The 22,642-nt window shown below is 40.0% G+C and overlaps 2 protein-coding genes across 2 annotated transcripts in view; both read right to left on the bottom strand.

Moving 5' to 3' along the window:
- DIS3L2 (DIS3 like 3'-5' exoribonuclease 2) overlaps nucleotides 1-22,642 on the bottom strand; it is a 386,191-nt gene that overhangs the window by 324,617 nt on the left and 38,932 nt on the right. The window contains exons 2-3 of the mRNA XM_017516523.2: nucleotides 8,045-8,189; nucleotides 7,040-7,197 (exon numbers count right to left, since the gene is read on the bottom strand). Coding sequence (XP_017372012.2) covers nucleotides 7,040-7,197; nucleotides 8,045-8,096 — 210 coding nt within the window. The 5' untranslated portion in view covers nucleotides 8,097-8,189. The remainder of the gene's footprint in view (nucleotides 1-7,039; nucleotides 7,198-8,044; nucleotides 8,190-22,642) is intronic.
- LOC108294614 (60S ribosomal protein L37-like) lies at nucleotides 15,348-15,743 on the bottom strand. The gene has a single exon (XM_037734235.1). It carries the CDS (start codon nucleotides 15,734-15,736, stop codon nucleotides 15,416-15,418), a length of 321 nt encoding a protein of 106 aa, XP_037590163.1. The 5' UTR covers nucleotides 15,737-15,743; the 3' UTR covers nucleotides 15,348-15,415.

Here is a 22,642-nt window from a genome sequence, read left to right as displayed (position 1 = left end):
AAGAGCGAAACTCTGTCTCAAAAAAAAAAAAAAAAAAAAAAAAAAGAAGAGGGAGGGACCAGGAGATAAGGTTGACAAAGCTCTCCAAGGCCAGTCCCTTGTTAGGAGTGTCACAGTAAATCTACTTGTAGAACAGCTGTTTCTTGTTGAGGGAAGGAAGGGAAAAACTTACATTTATTCTAAATATTCATCCACTCACTCAACAAATATTTCCTAACGAATCGCATGGCAGGCACCCGGTAAAGTGATGGGGGCACAATGGAGATCAACAACAAATAGTCTCTACCTTCACAGAGCTTACAGTCTGGTGAGGGGACGCCAAAGAAATGAAAGTCAATTCATTGAAATTAAATGTTTAAAAATTTCATTTTCTGATTCCAGATGCTTTTCTCTTGTCTAAGTTTTTTTTCCAACTCCTGTTCTTCTATCATCCCTTGTAGCTCAGCATATGAAGAAGTAGAGAGAGGACAATGCCTCTAGCTTTGAAAATGCCTTTAATTGCAGGGCAGTCAGACCAGGCTGGGCCCAGGGAAAAGAGACAGGTTGCTCAGGGCTGCATCCAGGCTCTATTTAAAAGAAAAGATATTAAAAAGACCTTGAAGATTTTACCCTTGATTCCCTATCCCAAACTTCCTAATATATGCAAAAGCACCACAAGGAAGAATAGAAACCTTGGTCCACAACAGCATTTGTGAATTTGACTGGAGCATAACTCTGAAGAACTGAACCTCAGAAACAGAGCCCTTGAGAGAATCCAGATCACACTAAGAAAGAACCCACAGAGCTCCGCAGCAGACCAGAGTTGTTCCTACAGCCTGACACAAGCAGCTGGCAGTAAGGTCTGTCAAAAAAAAAAAAAAAGGATCTTTTATAACTAAAGGATAATTCCCACAGATGGCTTGTCTTAGTCACCTACAAAAGTCCACGACTTTCATTTCTATAGCCATCCCCGAACCTGACCCAATCGCCTATCTCCCATCTTCTTCCTAAAGCACTTCCCTAGGCCTGGAACTTGATCAGTGAGGATCCCATATCCTCCATCTCTTCTCTGGATGCTCCTGATTCTTCACCTCAATTGAAACCTGGCTGTTCCCTGATGTTATTGCTTTCCTTGAGTGCTCTCAAAGGGGGCCTATTTTATCTCTCATACCCCATGTATCTCAGGGACCAGGGGTGGAAGGTCTCTTTGCTTCCTCATCATGGCTTTAAAAGTATTTTTTCCTCCATTCTTTTTCAAAAATCCCAGACCCTTTGAAATTCATGTCATTAGCACCTCCTTGGTGCTGTCTTCTTCACACTTTCAGGTGGGTCAAAGCTCTAATTCACTAACATTTTGACTGGCAGCTCACTGCCTTTCTCTCTATCCTCACTCCCATATATATTCAGGACTTCACAACCAGACTGAGGACCAAGCAACCCTAGCCTGTCACTCTAACTACCATTTGCTCCCCCGCTCCACCTACTCGCTCCCATGTTCACAGCCTGGATCCCATCAGCACTATAATGATGCTACCTCAAAAAAAAAAAAGAAAGAAAAATTCAAATATCACACTTTCCAATGTCAATCTTTGTCTACCTATGGTAGAAACCCCACTTCAAATTATTCAATTTCACTAAGATCTCCAACCCAAAGCCATGACCACATTTTTCATTCATTGTCCCCCTACTCTGTTTATTCCCTTCTCTGGCCACCTGACTGCCATGGCCTGTCATTTATCTCTTAACCTTGTAAATCCTGAACGAACCGTTTACTCTGATATTCAACTAGCAAAGACCCCCTCTCAACTAACCTCAACTGTCTTCTTTCTCCCTTCCTATACCCAAGCAGCTGAACAGTACCATAGAAAAACACCACACAACGGGGCTAAATCAGTCTAACTGGCAATCGCAAACACACTGTATTTGGCTTGAGAGTCCTTAAAACTGGGGAATTTCACAGATATAAAATACATATTTCCAGATTTTCATGAAAAATCATAAGATCTAACAGCTTTGGACTGGGTTCTCCAAATGGCAGCAACCACCTAACCTGAATAACAGATGCTCCTTTTATAGTAATAAAAACAAAACTCAAGTGCCACTTACGCAGGTATACGACATGCCACACACTCTTTGAAGAGCTTTATGTCTATCAGCTAATTTAACCCTCACAACAATCCTATGAGGTAGATACCATTATTCTTGTTTTTACAAATGAGGAAACTGAGGCACTGAAAGGTTAAGAAAATTGCCTGTTTTCACATCACTTTCAAGGCCAGACAGTCTGGCTCCAGAGTCCATGCTCTCAACCACTGTGAACAGTCTCTCTCTCTGTTTGCCACAGCCAGCACCAGGGCCTCTTCACTCATGCATGCCAGCTGTCCCTCTCACCCAAAAACTCAGCACCACATTCCAACCCTTGCTCTTCTCTGTCTTGGTTAATAGCAACATCATCCAGCCAGCTGTTCAACTTGAAAACTCAGCAGGCATCAGTGATGCCTCCCTCTTCCTCACCTTCCATATCTAATCGTGTCACATCAGTTCTAGCCCCACATCCATCCAACCACTTCTCTCCATCTTCACTGCTACCTTCTTGTTCCCATCTCCATGTTTTCTGACCTGGTTTACTTTGATAGCTTCCTGAGTGGCCTCTCAGCTTCCACTCTAGTCTATTCATCTCACAATTCCCAAAGAGATATGTTCAAAGCATGCAACAGATTATTTCTCATTTCTCAAAACACCAAGCCTTCTTCGGCTTGCTGCTGTTCTACTAATTGAGCTCTCCGCCTATGTTGTTCTCCTAATTCTTCAAATGGCTGCTTCATTCTCATCTCAGATACCTCACAGAGAGATCACCTCGTCACAAAGGCTTTCCCTAACCACAGTACTAAAGAGGCTCTCTCTAATTATTCTCTCTCGCCTTTCTCATTTCCTTATTAGCAATGATCACAGTTTATAATTTCTTGTCTTCTTCTTTAGCTATTTTTGCCTACCTTCCCAGTGACTTGCCTATCTTGCTCACTGTCATACACTTGGCACTGAGTAAGATGTCAAGAAACATTTGTTGCACTAATTAATTAATGCCTGCAGAGCTAAAGTTCTCTCATCGCCCCCAGTATTAATGTTATGATTATCATCTCTCCCATCTAAGTGACTGGGCATTCCGCTACAACATCACATCTATTCCCTTCATCTCTCATTCATCCCCAAGCTGATTTTACTTTTTTTTTTTTTTTTTTTTTTTTGAGACAGGGTCTCACTCTGTTGCCCAGGCTAGGGATGAGGCATGATCATGGCTTACCACAGCCTCCAACTCCAGGGCTCAAACGATCCTCCTGCCTCAGCCTCCCCAGTAGCTAGGACTACAGGTGCACACCACCATGCCTAACTGACTTTTATTTTGTAGAGATAAGTCTCACTATATTCCCCAGGCTGGTCTTAAACTTGGGCCTCAAGCAATCCTCCCACCTCGGCCTTCCAAAGTGCTGGGATTACAGGTGTGAGCCACCACACACTGCCTGATTTCACTCTTAACAAATGGTGGAGATCCTAGAAACTAGCTCATCCTGTCCTCCATCTTCCTGTACTAGGATTTTTTTCAGAGTGCCAATAACAACTTCACACCAATATTCTATTCTAGGAGAAACTCTGACATCATGCATCAGGCAGCTCTGGGGACTTAGCCTGAACTTTCTTTAGCCAAAGCATCGTTTGGGATCTGAAACAGCCAATTCTACCATCTTCATACCCATGTCAACTTGATCATCACCCCAAAATGGAGCCCCTTCCAGGCTTGTCTATCCCCTACTCTCATCTCTCCCAGCATCTCAAACAACCTCTCAGTATTCTACCTATGAAGAGAGAAATAAAATACATTTTTTGATGTGAGAATTTATTATTTTTTTAAACTTCAAAACTACACATACATGATCATGTGTTATTGTTATCGTCAGTTTCAAACACTGGAAAGAGGACTGTGGTCTCCTCTTCCCACACAGGAAAAAATACTAATGAAATGTCAAAGTATTAGTGAAGGTATTGAAAATAAAATAAAAATATTCTACCCCTATTTTTTTTTTAATCCCCCTACTATCTCTCAATAAAAGATTTCTTCTCTGGATGGGGAGAAAAAAAAGAGGTCAAAAGAGATGAGTTTGAATACAAAAGTTAACAAAAGTTTCTAAGTATTTCTAATATACTTAATTTTCTCCATCAGCATTAAAACATCCTTTGTCTGGCCTTTTACCTTACCCAGTAAGGCCAGCACACATAAAGTTTATATCAAGCAGCAGATGGACTCTGTTTCTCTGCCTATGAAAATCTTATTTACAGTGTTGTATATTTCACACAGTGACCTCATATCTGGAACCCATTCCTTTCCCCATCTGCAAAGAACAACTGTTCTCATATGTTGGAGGGGAGGCCCTGGCTGCAGAGTCTCATGATGTCACAGGCCAGGAGGAATCACTTACAAACTCCTGGGAATTAGAGTTGTTATATTGATCAGATTTTTGTTTTGTTTTGTTTGAGTATCAGCAACTAGTTGCTTCAAAAGCAAAAATTAAAAGGGAGCTGAAGCTAATACCATTGCAGAAAACACTGTCCTCTCCTTATCACTATATAGGTATAATTCTACAGCCAAAATTCTAGGCTATTTTTCTTTCAAGTTCTAACGACTGAGGTTCCCCCAGCTCTTCTTCAAAAGACAGTAAGTATCTGGATCTTCTATTCAGTCAGTAAGTAAATATTTATTTAATATAAACATATTAAGCATCAGTCAAATGCCAGGCACCAAGCTAACTTCTGGAATAAGACATGACCTTGCTATCAAGGACACGAACAGTCTATCTGGGGGAAACATAAAAGCCAAGAAATGGTAGTAAGTTTAGAATAAAGGAAAAACAAAAAAGTCAACTACAGGAAAGCAGTAAAATTAAAAGTAGAATTTTAATTCTACTTGGAGAATTCAAATGAGGCTTCTCAAAGTGGGTAACATTTAGGCAGGGACTTAAAAGGTAAGTGTGATTACATCAAGACAGCGGGAGAAAGCATTCCAAGTACCAGGAACAACATGTACAAAGTTACAGACATCAAGGAGCACAGGTTTTAGAGGAAAAGCCTGGAAGCTCAGGGTGAATAGAGGAGAGTGTTCCTGGAGGAGAATGCAAGAGGATGAGAATGAGAAGGCACGATGGGTCTTCCTATATGAAACAAGAGGAGGGCCAAGAGACTTACAGATAAAATGGTGTTTGGTATATCGGCTGAACGATGAAGAGAAAATGAATGGATTAATGAATGAACTATTGTCCAAATGCAGCTTCATCTCTCCTAAAAGAAGGCTTATCAAATAAATCCAGGGAAAGTATTTTTTTTAAAAAAAAAAAAAAAAAACACCAATAGGGCTGGGTATGGTGGCTCAGGCCTGTAATCTCAGCACTTTGGGAGGCTGAGGCGGGAGGATCACTTGAGATCAGGAGTTCAAGACGAGCCTGGACAACATGGTGAAACCCGTCTCTACTAAAAATACAAAAATTAGCTGGGCATGACGGCACGGCTAATTTTTACCTCCTGTAATCCTAGCTACTTGGAGGCTGAGGCATGAGAATCACTTGAACCCAGGAGGCAGAGATTGCAATGAGCCATGATTGTGCCACTGCACTCCAGCGCGGGCAACAGAGCAAGACTTTCTCAATAAATAAATAAATAAAGCTACCAATAGTACTCCAAGAATCAGAAAAATCAACTCATTTGTTAAAAACAGTTTTCTGGTCAAAAGTCTACATTGATCACATGTGCACTCAACCACAGGTAAATACAGAAAGGTAAAGATACATAAAGATATAGAGAGAGAGAGACAAAAAGAGAAAATGACAGTAGCTGTAAATTGGTTGGATCTTCAGCAAAAAAACACAAATACAGAAGCTGGACTCTCAGAATAAGAGAAAATGGAACACAGCATTTTCAAGTGAGCCAGGTGTCACATGGCAATATTTCTATACTAATGAAAATATTATGAAATAGACTTAATTCACAGAATATGTGGCCCTGTCTCCCTCTCCAGCCTACTACCTGTCTGATGGTTTATACCCAAGAAGGCCTAAACTGCCATACTCCATGTTGTTTCACAAGTTCACCTTTTCATGAGCACCGCTGCCTCTCCATACCTCCCACACACATATCACACACCTGACAGGCCCAAACTAGTCATCCTTCAATACCTACCATGAGGGTCACCCACTACAGGAAGCCTCTCCAGAACCTCATTCTACAGTTTCCTAGTTTCTCCCCAATATTTTGCCACACACCCTGGCCACCCTTTTATCTGAGCACTTGCCATTTGATCCCCAAATCATCTGTTCACACGACTGCCTCCCACCACTGGCTGCAAGGTGAAGTACAGAAAGACTGTCTTGTCTACCTCCATCTCAAAGGCACCCATGCTGCATGCTCCTAACCGTAACTGTTCCTGGCTGACAATGGACACTCAATAAACATTTGTTCAGCCAAACCACTGAACTAGCTTGTAAACATAGTTTATAAACTATGAAGCATTCAACAAATATTGTCTATTGTTGTTTGCTGCTTCCTTTCCAACCTCATCCATTTTTCGTCATTCAGCATCCACATGCTCCAGAAAAACCAAACTATTCAATGTTTCATATATCCAAACCCAATTTCTCAATTCTATTGTAGTAGCTCACACTGGTTCCTCCATTTCTAAAGCTCTCTCTTATCTTCACTTATTCAAATTGCACCAATCCATGGCATGCCTCAAACATGTCACTTCCAATAAAGCATCTAATGGGAGATAGTGGCTCCCTCCTCTCAAATCTCAGAGCACTCTGCCTGTTCCTGTCTTGTGGTGCTTATTACCTCTAAATGTACTGTAGTTCCAAGAAGTACCTGTTACCTCATCATCTCTGTTATGCCATCATAACAGCACTGCACCTATCACATCATCATCTCTCTGAAAGCATATAGCACAGAATAGGAAATAGTTTAATAGATTGTTTTGGATTTCACATATTCAGGGAATAGCCTTCCAGTAGATTTTAAGCACCTGGATGAGTGTCCCTCTCTTCAAGCCTTCCGAAACATCCTCCTTGGACATGTAAGTTTCAAACATGCTCTTTTTCTTCCCTCGCGTGGACTTGCTCTTTGACTTTTTGTCACCTGGCGAAGCACCAATGTCATGTGGGCCAGCCACAGCAGACACACCTAGAAACATGAGGCAGCAATCAACTCTTTCCTCAAACATCTGTGTACTTTTAAAACTGGAGCTATTATACCTTTTTTAAATTATTATTTAAAGACACCAACAAGAGACCAAAACACCTGATGGTAATTTTGAACAATCACAAAAAGGAAAGCGTGGTTAAGAAAACATGAATAAAATGTACACAGATGAGACTTGAGTTTTAAATCAGCAAAACAACATGCATGGAACATAATCTGAATAATGAGTTCAGTATCCTTTGCTTTTCATAGGCACAAACTTTTTAAAGGTAGTAATTACTAAAAGATTGCCACTTTTCTAGAGGAAATTAAACAGCTGTACTTAATATAACAATAAGTTAAGACAGCAAGAAACACATCTAATTCTAGAATAAATCACACAGGAGAATACTTAACAAGTCACTAAAATAATTATAGTTGACCTTAGCCGGGTGCGGTGGCTCACACTTGTAATCGCAGCACTTTGGGAGGCTGAAGCGGGTGGATCACGAGGTCAAAAGTTTAAGACCAGACTGGCCAACATGGTGAAACCCCATCTCTACTAAAAAATACAAAAATTAGCTAGGCATGGTGGCTTGTGCCTGTAATCCCAGATGATTGGGAAGCTGAGGTAGGAGAACTGCTTGAACTGAGACCCAGGAGGTGGAGGCTGCAGTGAGATGAGTGCGTGCCACTGCACTCCAGCCTGGGTTACAGAGCGAGACTCCATCTCAAAAAAAAAAGGATTATAGTTGCCCTCAGTCCTAAAAGACACCCTCCACTTCACACCCATTCCACTTTTATTTCAGTTCTCCAGTTACTCAGGCAGACTCCACTTTCCTTTTACTACCTGTGGGTGTCTCCAGGGGCCGGAGGTTCATTCTGTGGTCAGGATGGCTCATTATTGGCTCCAAGGTCAATCTTCTCTCCAGATCCAGGGAAACCTCCACTGCTCAGCTCAGAGTTCCCACTTTGAGCAGCTCTGCTGTCATTCACTGAAACCAAGAAGAGACTGGTAACTGGAGAGCAGTTAAGCTGTAGCCTCCTCGTCCTCTCAGAAATTTAGTACTTCGATGGCAAAGGCAACGTGGTGCCCCTCCTGGGTTGTGGCATCACATTCTCCTGGGCAGTTAGTCAAGCACACCATCTGTCTCAAGTTTCTTTTCAAGACTTTCATCCTCACAGATACCACTAGGCTGCTTCTTTGGGCCACTTCAACTAAATATCTCTACAAATGGCACAATGATGTGAAAAATAAGGATTCCTACAGTTCTATTCAGCTTGTGAAATGCATAAAAATATAAAGAAATATAGTTTTGAAAGGTGATATAAAGATTAGAATCTAAACGCCGTAATGGAATAGGTACTAAACTGGGGCTCAATATGTGGCATTTACTGAGTCCAGCTCTGGACAAATGATACACCTCTATGAAACCAAGTATGTCAACTCCTTATAATCCACCAACAAACCTAATTCATTGTCACAACCTGATGTACAAAACTATGTAGGGAACCCCAGATGATTCACATGCTTTCAAAATATGGCAATACTGTAATTAGACATCTCTTCCCCTACTCTTACCTGCCATCACCTCAAACCAGTTGTCTGATCAGAAGCTCAGACAGCTGTGCCTAAGGAATATAAGAGCAGCTGCCAGGATCAGCAGGCAGCTGATGTGGGCCCCTGGCCTTCCACCTGGATACTGAACATGTCATCACAACTTCTACTTTCTAGTCTCTACTGGCCACCAGCCCAGGAGTCAAGTCTATATTTGCAAATGTGGGCAGCCTGTGTTCCCACAAAATGAATCAAGATGTCATTCTGAACACTAGCTTCCATTTCCTCTATATTTCCCACACACATCCTTCACCAAAATGGTGTAATTTCTCTTTAAATTGAAATTAATACTAACTCAGCAGAAGAAAAGCAACGGAGACAAAGGATAATAGGCCACTTAGGGATAAAGAGATTCACCGATAAAGCCAATCCAATTGCAAAAAGGAAGAGAAAGAGATGGTCTTCTATAAACAGCAAGGGAATGAGAAAGGCAGATGGAGGAGTTGAGACTGTCTGAGGGCCTAATACAGAAATGCATTTATCCACTCATTAATTTAACACATATTTCTGCAAGGCACTACACTAGAGAGAATGAAGGATAAGCAGAAAGCACTATGTTTTTTTAAAGTGTGGACAAATGTACAGATGATGGGCGAGAAAGAGTATCTCCAGGTCAGGAAACCTGAGAGAACTTCAGGGAAGATTTTAAAGAACTAATAGTGTGAGGAAAGCATACTCCTGGCAAAAGGAAATAAAAATAGAGATGCAAACAGAAAATACAGGCAAGTTCTCACAAAATTAATTCCATTTGGATAGAATCCAGCCTATACGAAGGGAGGCAGTGGCAAGGAAATTAAAACAAGCTGGAAGGTCTAAAAAACTAGGCCAGTTTTTCAAAAGCACTAGGGAGTTTTCAAAGCATAAATGAGCAGAAGAGAAAAACAACAGATAAGAGTTATTTCAGGAAAAATTAACCTGGTACATAACTGAGTCATCTGGAGTTGAGAGACTAGCAGCAGATGCATCTTAGGAGAAAACCAGAACAGACAGGTCAAAGGAAAGGAAGACCGAAACTTGAGTTGAGGACACTGAAGAGAGGCCCTTACCATGGTATTATACAGGACAAAGTGGCATCACCTAGCAACCAGGCAGGTCTAGAAATGAGCAAGGAGGGAGTGGTTGTGTGAGATTTCTAGGTAGGAGACTGGGAGTTGGGAAAGTTAGAGAACATGATGAATTCTACTTGGAGTATTATGTACCTCCACATGGAGGGATCCACCAAATACTTGAAAATGGAAGCAAAAGAGAGAAAGAGACATTAGCCCCGTCATTTGCATAAAGATGGTAACACAGAGTGTTCAAGAATGGATGAGATTGCCAAGAAAGGGTATGCTGATACAGAGGAGGGCACAGGATAAGGAACCAATAAGCAACACTCCTTTCCCCGTGACATCGCTGTGAAGGCCTATTAAAACCCAGTAGAAGTCCAAGTCCAGGGCACTCTTGCCCTGACAAAATCTGGGTTAGGGCAACTTTTAGGAAATGTAAAGAAGTAGAAAACATAACAAAGAAACTAATGAAGATGTAGGAAAAGAACCAACAGAAACAGGTATTAAGAAAACAAAGAGAAAAGAGCTCCCAAATGAGGACAGATCCATGATCAGGGTATGCTCCCACTAGTGACTAAGAATATAAACAAAGGCAGCCTTGGGTGGGGCAAGGGGTTGGGAGCAAACTGGCAACAATCCAAAAACAAGAGCCACAATTAAAAATGGGGCAGTACATGCCAATCCCGATTCAGGCAAAAGTTAAAATTAAGGGGAGTTACTGCCAGTTAAGTGAAATGAGGGGACAGATTTCAATTCCAGTGTCCCTAGGTCAGCCGCATCTGTATCCTTCCTTCATGGCAGTTATCCCAGTTTGTGTGATTAACACCTAACTTGTCTTTCTAACTCAGGAAGACAAGGAATGTTTGGTTGGGTTTGTCATTGTAACTCTTATGGCTCCCACAGCACCTAGGATAGAACAGGTGCTCAAAAGCCACTCGAAATTAATTCAAGAAAGAGGTTCAGGAAAACAAAACAACAACAACAACAACAAAAACCACTCCATAAATGAATGGATGAGTTTGTTTTCATGAACAAGCAATGAGAACACCAGGCAGAGCAGGGTCATACCAGGAAACTACATTAAAAACAAGTCAGCAAAGTATGGTGAAAGAACACAGGACTCAAGAAACAAAATTGGCAAAAATAAGCGAGACAGCTAGGCAGGCAGTCAAAGCCCACATTTGGGTACCAAAGCACTAGAAGGAGATGGAAAGATTCTGAGTATATAAAATGCTAAGTAGAAAATGAACAAACAATGGCTGGGCATGGTGCCTCACGCCTCTAATCCTAGCACTTTGGGAGGCCAAGGCGGGCAGATCGCCTGAGCTCAGGAGTTAAAGACCAGCCTGGACAACATGGTAAAACCCCATGTCTACTAAAAACACAAAAAAATTAACTGGGCATGGTGGCACAGGCCTGTAATCCCAGCTACTCAGGAAGCTGAGGCACAAGAATTGCTTAAACCCAGGAGGTGGATGTTGCAGTGAGCTGAGATCATGCCACTCCAGCCTGGGTGACAGAGTGAGACTCTGTCTCAAAAAAGAAAATGAACAAACAAGCGATATTCTATTCCCTGTGACATAGTTACAAAGGCCCATCAAGCCTGAAGAAGTCCCTGAGCACTCCTACCCTGACATACTGAAAGCACAGGTCAGTTTCCAATCCTTACTAACTTCCAGAATGAGGGTCACTGATACACTGCCCAACTGCCCACTGGTCCCTAGAAAGAGTGTCCTACCATGGAAATAGCTATACATTCTTAAGAGCTGGGATGACATTAGGATGAACAGGCAATAGTTGTCAATAGCATCACATGGTACAAAAAGGCAGGAAGAATGAGGAACTGGGAAAGGCACTAGAGCTAAGACCAAATCTGAAGAAAGCTCCTGGGTGAAATAAATGGTGTCTTCAGATCCTCTATATTCCCCAAAACCTAGCACAATGCATAGTATATGGCAGATGCTCAAAAATTTGAATAAATGAAGCCTATTTGGGACAGAAGTCAGGTTACAACAAATATATACAAGTGAGAAGTATAAGTGGCAGGGCCAGGACTACAACAGGGCAAGCCAGGCAGCTAGGGTGCAAAATTTGAAAACGCAAAATCCTACACTTGCAGGACCCAGGAAATGAGAGCTTCCTAGAATGTTTGTGCCTTACGCATCTCACTTTCTTAGCCTAGCCTCAGTACTTATGAGTATCAAGAGCAAATGGAATGTATGAACCCAGGTAGCAAAAGAAACTCAAAGAGATAAAGTCCAAAGACAGGTTTAAAGAGAGAAAAAGATGAGCCAATGGAAAGCAAGAGATGGAAAAAACAAGCAAAAGATAATTATTGATTAATTTAAATAAATGGACAAGACTAAAATCTCAACAAGATTAGAAAAATAAACCATTTATCTTACAAATCAGTGAGAAGCACATGGATTAATCAACAAATAAGACACTACTTAACACTATTTTTTAAAAACCAAAAAATCCCTACTTTATAACATATTCCAAAGTAAATTTTAGTTTGAATAAAATTTAAATGTTCAAAAATGAGAGACAGAGACAGAGACACATACAAAGAGGGAAAGGGAGGGGGGAGGGGAAAGGACATCCAGAATAGTTGAATGAGGAGTTTGACAAATATTAACCCCTAAAGCAATAATAAAACTGACAATACTGTAAAAACTATTTAAAGATCTTAATTAATCAAAAAGATTGCAACAAATTGAGAAGTGCCGGTCCAAGAAAATCTATTGAATCTTGGTAAGAACAAGAAAAGTGTGGTGTGTTGGCCTGGAGCTCCTATCATCCCACACTCGCTCCCAACTCCTTGGTGCAGAAGCTACCAGGGTAGGACAAGCTGTGATGACTGGCAGCTCCACTGCCAGAGGGAGATAAATTTATCTGGAGAAGAATTCCATGACCATAAGCATTGTCAAAAACAAAAGTGATTTCAAGGGCAAAAAATGACGGAAATCCAATATTACAGCTAACCTGAGTTTGCAATACCAGTCAGGGCAAGCAACAGACCAGCAGACAAACCAGAAATTTAACATGGAGAACTAAAGAATGAGACAGCCAAACTGCGCCTTGATAAAAATCTATTTTTTCCTGCTGGTCTGAAGACTGTGCACATGTACAACACTGTAAACATGAAGGAAAGAAATTATAAGGCCACAGCAAGCTACTTATCACTGGAAAAAATGAGGCCTTGCAAATGGAAAAAATAAAACCCAGAGCAGACTTTCTGAACTTTGAATGCATGCCCCAAGCCTCACAAAAACCATTCACAAAGGGAAGCTCATTCTTTCAAGGAATTTAAACACAACCTCTGACCAATCATAGGCTGACCACTAAGATATGCTGACCCAGGGTGCAAATACTTGACAGTCATACTAAAAAATAAAAACAAGAAAGGAAGAACTAAGCAGAGACATCAGCAGCCACACACATACTTCATGGAGAAACAGACTCCATGGAATTAATTAGTCCATCCAAGTCTCTAAAAAAATAAAGAACAACCCCATCTAACTCTAGGGAGAAGGGAATCAAAATATAGAATATATTATCAAAAATATCCATTTTCTGATTCTTCAATGCCTCAAAAAAAAAAATATATATATATATATATATATATATATATATATATCCAGTTTTCATAAGATACGCAAAGAAACAGAAAAGTGTGACCCATACATGGAAGGGGGAACAGTTTCAATAAAAACTGTCCTAGGGGAGCCTGGCTTTTCAAGTTAGCCAATAAGGACTTCAAAGCAGCTATTGTAAATATGTTCAAAGAACTAAAAGAAAACAGTTTTAAAGTAAAGGAAACTATGGTGACAATGACTCAGCAAACAGAGAATATCAACGAAAAGAAGTTATAAAAAAGAACCAAGTCGAAATTTCAAGTAGAAAGACAACAACTGAAATGAAAAATTCACTAGAGAAGCTCAAGGGAATTAAGCTGACAGAAGAAATAACCAATAAGTTTGAAAGTAGATCAATTAAGATTATACAATCTGAAAAAAAGAAGTACAAAAAAAATCTTTTTTAATTCCAAAGTCAAGACCTGTAATGAGTCTCATTCCATTTGTTAAAGTTTTGATGTTTGATCACTGACTTATGTTCAGCCTCACCTCACTTTTCCCCTTTTGAACCCACAACTGAGCAGGCTAATAAGAATGTCCACATGTGCCTGGCCTTTGGTCCCCCAGAAAATTCAAGTTTTGCCAATCCTTAGCCTGCACATGGGAACTCCCCAGCACCCTAGCCATTATAAAGGAATAGCCCATTCCCTCGGTCTAACTCAAGGCAAGCCAGACCCACTTGTATTAACCCTACCATCCCCAGAAGTCTCTTGGGTGAATAATAAAATTTCTCTCAAATTTTCTTGGTGTGTGGAGTGCTTCCAGCATAGACATCCTACCTATTAATTGGGAGGGGGTACTTTCTACTTCCACAGGGTGACCATAGAATAGGAATGAAAGAAAGGACATCTCTATAAACCTTACAGAAATTAAAAGGATTATAAAGGAATACAATAAACAACTTAAAAAAAAATGGACAAATTCCCAGAAACAAAAATTACTAAAATTGAGTCAAAAAGAAATAGAAAATTTGGCCGGGCACAGTGGCTCACACCTGTAATCCCAAGGCAGGCGGATTGCTTGAGTCCAGCAATTTAAGAATAGCCACAGCAACATGGCAAAACCCCAACTCTATTTTTTAAAAAAAAGAGTACAAAAAATTAGATGAGCATAGTAGCATGTGCCTGTAGGCCCAGTTACTCTGGTGGTTGAGGTGGGAGAATTGCTTGGACCTGTGAGGTGGAGGTTGCAATGAGCCGAGATCACACCACTGAACTCCAGCCCAAGTGACAGAGTGAGACCCCGTCTCAAAAAAAAAAAAAAAAAAAAAAAAAAAAAAAAAAAAAAAAAAAAAAAAAAAAAAATAAACCCCCTTAAAAAAAAAAAAAAAAAAAAGAAGAACTAGAAAATCTTAATAGACATATAACAAGACATTGAATTATTAATTTAAAATCTTCCAATAAAGAAAACTTCAGGCTCAAATGTCTTCACTTGTGTATTCTACCAAACATTAAAAAAGATTATCAATCCTTTACCTCTTCCAGAAAATAGAGGACTCATTCTGTGAGGGCAGTATTCTCTTGATACAATAGCCAAAGAAAGGCATCAGAAGAGAAAAATTAAAACTTTTAAACAGATAAGACAGTTGATATTTTAAATTTTTCTTCTTGAATCAATCTTATTAATTTGTATTTCTATAGGAATTTCTCAATTTCATCTAATGTTTCATGGTGGGAGTAGAATGTTGTTCAAAATATCCTTTTGTATTTTCTTAATATCTGTCCTTTCTAAGATGATGAAAGTGTTCTTTATCTAACTTGGCCAATATGGTAGCCACTAGCTATGTCTTTGGAGACATTTTAGAGTGACTAGTACAACTGAAACGCTGTCAAGTTTAAAACATTTGTATTTTTTTTTATTTTTTTTTTTTATTTTTAAAACCAGAACATTTATTGCGTGACTAATCGGTGAAATCCTTAAGATGAACTGGATGCCGCAACAGCTGCCCTCTTGGGTTTAGGTGTTGTTCCTTCACGGAATCCATGCCTGAGCCTGCGGTATACAATTTTTAGGTGCCTCATTCGACCAGTCCCGGTGGTATTTCGTCTTTTAGCCTTGGCACTCCAGTTATACTTTCTCTTGCGCTTGGCTGGGTAGCCACATTTGCCGCAGGTAGACTTCTGAAGGTGGTAGGCCTTAGAGCCACAGCGGCGGCACAACGTGTGCGTCTTATTACGACGCTTCCCAAACGATGACGTTCCCTTCGTCATATTGCTTCTGCAACATTTGTATTTCATCTTTATTCGTAATGGATATTCTCTCAGGTTTGTTGGGGAGGAGGTTGGGTTTCTTTTTGTATAGAAAGGGTTCACTCTGTTACCCAGACTGGAGTGCAGTGGCACGATCATAGCTCTGTAACCAGAAACTCCTAGGTTCAAGCAATCCTCCTACCTTAGCCTCCTGAGTAGCTAGGATTACAGGCATATGCCACCACATCCAGCTAATTTTTTATTTTAGTTTTTGAAGAGATGTGGTCTCACTACATTGCCCAGTCTGGTCTTAAACTGCTAGGCTCAAGTAATCCTTCTACCTCAGCGGTGGGATTATAAATGTGAGCCACCACACTCAGCCTTTCTTAGTTTTAAAATTCTAGACTGTTTGTTAGTTATTTACTATCATACTCTAAAGGTATCATACTCCATTGTCTTACAGCCTCCATTGTTTCAATGAGAAGTCAGCCATTAATCTATTGTCAATTCTTTGAAAGTATAACATTTTTTCTCACCAACCCAGCAGCTTTTGAAATTTTTCTCTTTATCTTTGATTTTCCACAGATTTACTACACTAGACCAGGGTATGGATTTCTTTTTTATCCTGCTTGGTATTAATAAGGTTTCTTGAATCTTGTTACTTAATAACTTTAATAAGTCTTAGAATTTTTTTTAGAAAGTTTTCAGCCATTCTCTATTCAAATATTGCTTCTGCCCATTCTGTCTCAACTCTTTGTCAGGATTCCAATTACACACTTTTGATTTCCTCAATGTCTCTATGTCTTCCTCAATCGCTTCAGTATTTTCCATCCTTTTTTCTCTGAATTTTTCCACTTCACTAATTCTCCCTTCAGCTCTGTCTAATCCTGTTAAACCCATCCATTAAGTTCCCAATTTCAGTTATGTTTTCAAGTCTAAAATTTTCATTTTTTCAAATTTCTAGTTCTCTGCTAAGAATGTTGAATCTTGTCTTTTATATTTGAACAAGGTAAGCATAGCAAATAAAGTCTGCTACTAAAAACTCTAATATCAGAAGGCCCTACGTATCAATACTAGTTTCTGTTGCTTGTACTTGATTTTGTTTGTGCTATGTGATCATGCCATGCCTGACTTTTTAAAATTATGAGCTGGACATTATATTTACAGAATGTTTATGATAACATTGGTAAGTAGTAATGTTACCTTCCAAACAGAATTTACAACATTTGCTTCTGCCAAGCACCTGAGACGATAAATTACCTCAATCTATTTTCAGGGTTTAAAGGTATTCAAAGTGGAGCTACAGTCTCTGTGAGGGCCTATCTACATCCAACTCACCCCTACTTCTAGGCTGCGGCCCTTCGGGGTACCAATGCCAAATAAGAGTGATTCACCAAGATCACACACAACCCACATTAGCAGGTCCTAAATTCCAATTCCTATCCTTCTGGCCTTAAAAAGCTATTAAATGTACTACTCAGGCCAGGCGCAGTGGCTCACGCCTATAATCCTGGCACTTTGGGAGGCCAAGGTGGGTGGATCACTTGAGGCCAGAACTTTGAGACCAGCCTGGGCAACATAGCGAGACCCTGTCTCTACAAAAAATACAAAAATTAGCCAGGCGTAGTGGTGCACACCTGTAGTACTGGCTACTCAGGAGGCTGAGACAGGAGAACCACTTGAGCCTGAGAGGTGGAGGTTGCAGTAAGCCAAGACTGGGCCACTGCACTCCCATCTAGGTGGCAAAAGTGAAACCCTGCCTCAAAAAAAAAAGAAGTACTGCTCAGTTTTTCAGCTGATCCCTCAAAAAAACTCAGCAAATATTCATTGAAGAAAAACAGTCCCAAATACCAACCTTATATCTCTAAGCCTTTATTCCCTTCTAGACACACTCTTATTACCTCTCAAATACTTTCAAAGTATTTCTCAATACTTTGAGAGGAAGGGCTGGATTTGGCTGGTGGTTCTAGTTGTTGTCTCAAGAAAGACTGGATTCCAATTATTTTCTTTTTTTGAAATGGAGTCTTGCTCTGTCTCCCAGGCTAGGGTGCAGTGGTGTAACCTTGGCTCACTACACTCTCTGCCTTCTGGGTTCAAGTGATTCTCCAGCCTCAACCTCCCGAGTAGCTGGTTATAGCCACCCCACCTGGCTAATCTTTGTATGTTTAGTAGAGACAGGGTTTTACCCTGGTGGCCAGGCTGGTCTTAAACTCCTGAGCTCAAGTCATCCACCCACCTTAGCCTCCCACAGTGCTAGGATTACAGGCATGAGCCACCACACCCAGTGCCATAACTGAGAGTGAAGTATCAACCTCACTCTTAACTCTCTTATTCCCAACTCTTTCCTATATGGACTCACTCTTCTCCTAGACAAAACATCTCCATACCATCACCTATCCTTCCTTTCCTTTCTATTTTAGAGGTGGAAATGTCCCTACATATTTATAACCTAACCCTCTTAATGTGTGTTCTTCATCCTATTTTAATCTACTCTAGAACTTTAACACACCCATTATTCTTGCCACTGGGGTATACCAAAGTAAGAACCTGGCTCTCCTCCCCTTCTGTCCACTTCCAGCTACCAGCTATCATTCCATTTCTCTCATTTCCATCCCTACCAAAGTTTAAAAATGTGGTCTGGACTTACCACCTCTATTTCCCCCATTACATACTCTTTAATCTCTTTTGGAATATAACTTCTATCCTCATCTCTACAATGAAATAAAGCTTTCTGTATTCCTAGGGAGGAAAATCCTCACTACTTAAATAATGGTATTCTCTCAGTTTGCTTGTCTTTTGTGCAGGATGCCACTGACCAGCTAGCTCTCTGTAATACAAATTCTTCACTCTTGGCCTCCAGGACACATCAGTCTACTGGTTCATCTCTGTCTCTACAATTCACAGATTTCCTTACAGAATTCTTTTTTTTTTCACTTACCTCTTCAGTTTCTACCATATACAAGATTCTACTTTTATACATCATCTCACTTCTCTTTTAAAGAGTTATAAATCATCTCCAGCTCTGCTCTTCAAAGCTCTTCTTTAACTTTCCAACATCCTGCTGAGTAATACTAGCAAGCACTTTGAATGCAACATGTTTCTAACTCAATTTATTATTCTCCTCAATACCTGCGTACTACATCCAGATTAATGACATCGTTATCATCCCTGGGCAGCAACAGTAGACATCTAATCCCTTTTTCTCCATTAGTACTCTATTACCAAATTTTGTCTATTCTATCTTCAAAACGTGTCCTAAATAGATTCCTTCCTTTCCAACTTAATTAGAACTGTCTGAATTCAGGTTGTTACAACTGTATATGTACCATAAAGATGGCAATAATTTCTCAGCAGGTCTCTCACTCACCAATCTCTTTTCTTCACTCCATGTTTCACCTACAACATAGAAGATATTTTATGAAGCAACTTTTTCTTTCTTTCTTTCTTTCTTTCTTTCTTTTTTTTGAGATGGAGTCTGAACACAAAAATTAGCTGGGTGTGGTAGCACATGCCTGTAGTCCTAGCTACTCAGGAGGCTGAGGTGGATGGATCACTTGAGCTTAGGAGGTGGAGGTAGCAGTGAGCCAAGATCACACAACTGCACTCCAGCCTGGGCAACAGAGTGAGACCCAGTCTCAAAAAGAAAAAAAAAAAAAAAAAATAGAAATTTAAAACTAATAAATACAATATCTGAAACAAAAAATTCAGTGGATAAGCTCAATAGCAAAATAGAGGTAAAAGAATAAACACTTAAACACTCAGGGAACTTAAACTTTATCAACAGAAATTATACAACCTGAAAAACAATAAAGAAGACTGAACAAAAAATAAAATATATGGACTTACAGGACAATATCAAAATGTCAAACATAGGGTAATTGGCCAGGCATGGTGGCTCACGCCTGTAATCCCAGCACTCTGGGAGGCCAAGGTGGGCAGATGACCTGAGGTCAGGAGTTTGAGACCACCCTGGACAACATGGTGAAACCCCCGACTTTCAAAATACAAAAATTTGCTGTATGTGGTGGCGCATGCCTGTAATCCCAGCTACTTGGGAGCCTGAGGCACAAGAATTGCTTGAACCTGGGAGGCAGAGTTTGCAGTGAGCCGAGATTGTGCCACTGCACTCCAGCCTAGGAAACAGAGCAAGACTCTGTCTCCAAAAAAAAAAATAAGGGAAATTGATTTCCCAGAAGAAGAGAATAGGTCCCAATGAAGAAACATTGGCTAAAAACATCCCAGATTTGCTGAAAAACGTACATATATAGCTTCAAGAAGCTTAGTAAACCCCAAAAAGGAAAAGAAAAAAAAATTTTTTCTGAGACGAAGTTTCGCTCTTATTGCCCAGGCTGGAGTGCAGTGGCGCAATCTCAGCTAATTGCAACCTCTGCCTCCTGGGTTCAAGCGATTTTCCTGCCTCAGCCTCCCAAGTAGATGGAATTACAAGCGTGTGCCACCACACCCAGCTAATTTTGTATTTTTAGTAGAGACAGGCTTTCTCCATGTTGGTCACGCTGGTCTCAAACTCCCAACCTCAGGTCATCTGCCCGCCTCAGCCTCCCAAAGTGCTGGGATAACAGGCATGAGCCACTGCACCTGGCCAAAATTTTTAAAAAATTGTATCTATATCATCATAATCAAACTGCTGAAAACTAACAATATAGAGAAAATCTAAAGCAGTCAATGGAAAATGAAATACCTCAAACAGAACAAAATTTTGATGGCAGCAGATTCCTTATTTTTTTATCATCATCTTTCCTGCCAACCAAAGACAATGGAGTAACTTATCTTTAAAAAGCTAAAAGAAAAAAACCGTCAGCCCTGAATCCTATTTCCAGCAAAAATATCCTTCAGGAATGACGGCAAAACAAAGACGTTTTTCAGATAAAAGAGAAAACCCTTCACCACCAGGACTGCACTACAAGAAACACCACACAGAATTCTTCAGGCTAAAGGGAAATGATACCAGAGCAAAATGGAATTTTCAGGAATGAATGTTAAGCACTGGAAGTATTTAATATATGTAAATCATACATGAATAAAGTTGTAAAAAATTTTAAGGAGAGTTATTTGTAATCTGGAATTCTATATGCAGTCAAACTAATAATCAAGTATGGGGGTAGAATAAAGACATTTTCAAAAGAGCAGGCCTAAAAAAATTTCCTGTATTTTTTCTTATGAAGCTACTAAAGGATATGCTCCACCAAAATGACAGGATAAACTGAGACAGAGGATGATATGGAATACAATGAGAAGAAGACTCAGACAAAAAAAGTGCAAAGGAATTTTCTGAGACAACAGAGAAAAAAAGAGACCCTAGGATAGCAAATATGCATTAAGCATAGAGGGTAACTTCTAGACTGAAGGACAAAGGTCTAGATTAGAACAGAGTCAAGAAAGAGAAATTGTTGTCATCAAGATCCCTGCTACCAACTAATTTAGTGTCTTTTTAATCCAAGGCAAAAAGCCTGGATGAGCCTGGCTTGTTTCCTGTTCTAGGCTTAACCTGACCATAACCTAAAGAAGTTCCTACTCTCCCCTCCAATAACTTGATTTAGCTGAGGCCACTCATTTCACCACACAAAAGTGTTCTACTTTGACCAATTCCTGAGCTTCTGAATTAACGAAAAGACAATCTATAGTATGCTTCCTTTTACATAACAAGGAAAGAAAAAGCAAGAGTTACACACACACACATGCTCATTTGTGCAAAAAGACACACAACACAGTAAATTAGAAACTAATGAGACTGGCTACCTACAGTGAGTAGATGGGAACAGCGAAAGGGAGGCAGGTGATAACTAGGTAAAAGAAATGGATGTGGAATAACACTTCACTTAATATGCCTTTTTATATGTTCTGACTTTTGGAACCACACTGATGTTTCACATCTCAAAAACAGCACCATAAAAATAAACAAGAATGGGGGAAATGGCATAAAAATGCAATTCAAATAGAAGGAATTATGCTAACTATGCTTAAAATAAAAAACGCAACAAATGTTAATGAAATAACATTAACAACAAAAAAAATGAAAAAATATCCCATGTTCATGGATTGCAGATTATAACAGTGTCCTTACTAGCCAAAGCAATCTACAGATTCAATATAATATCTATCAAAATTCCATGACATTTTTCACAAAAATAGAAAAAACCATCCTAAAATTCATATAGAATCACAAAAGATCCCAAATACACAAAGCAATCTTGAGCGAAAAGAATAAAGTCTGAGGCATCACACTACCTGATCTCAAAATATAGCCTACAGTAACCAAAACAGCACAGTACTGGCATCAAAGCACACACACAGAGCAACGGAACAGAATATAAGGCCCAGAAATAAAAACACACATTTACAATCAATTGGCCCTCAAAAAGATGCCAAAAATACATAGCGGAGGAAGGACAATCTCTTCAATAAATGGTACCAAGAAAACTGAATTTCTATATGCAGAAGAATGAAATTAGACACTTATCTCACACCATATACAAAAACCAAGTCAAAATGGATTAAAGGAGGCCAGCCGCGATGGCTCACGCCTGTAATCACAGCACTTTGGGAGGCCAACGCGAGTGGATTACCTGAGGTCAGGAGTTCGAGACCAACCTGACCAACATGGTGAAACCCCATCTCTACTAAAAATACAAAAATTTGCTGGGTGTGGTGGCATGTGCCTGTAACCCCAGCTACTTGGGAGCCTGTGGCAGGAGAATGCTTAAACCCTGGAGGCGGAGGTTGCAGTAAGCCAAGATTGGGCCACTGCACTCCAACCTGGGTGACAAGATTGAAATTCCATCTCAAAAAACAAAAACAAAAAAACCAACAAATTAAAGATTTTAATGTAAGGCCTGACACTGAAAACTACTGGGAAAAAACATGGAAGTAAATTTCCATGAAATTAATCTAGACAAAGACTTTTTTTTTTTCCTATGAACCCAAAAGCACAGGCAA

The sequence above is a fragment of the Cebus imitator genome, unplaced genomic scaffold, assembly GCF_001604975.1.
Source record: "Cebus imitator isolate Cc_AM_T3 unplaced genomic scaffold, Cebus_imitator-1.0 Scaffold592, whole genome shotgun sequence".
NCBI classification, from domain to species: Eukaryota; Metazoa; Chordata; class Mammalia; order Primates; family Cebidae; genus Cebus; species Cebus imitator.
Note: the sequence above shows the minus strand (reverse complement) of the source record. Positions and strands in the feature narration are given on the sequence as shown.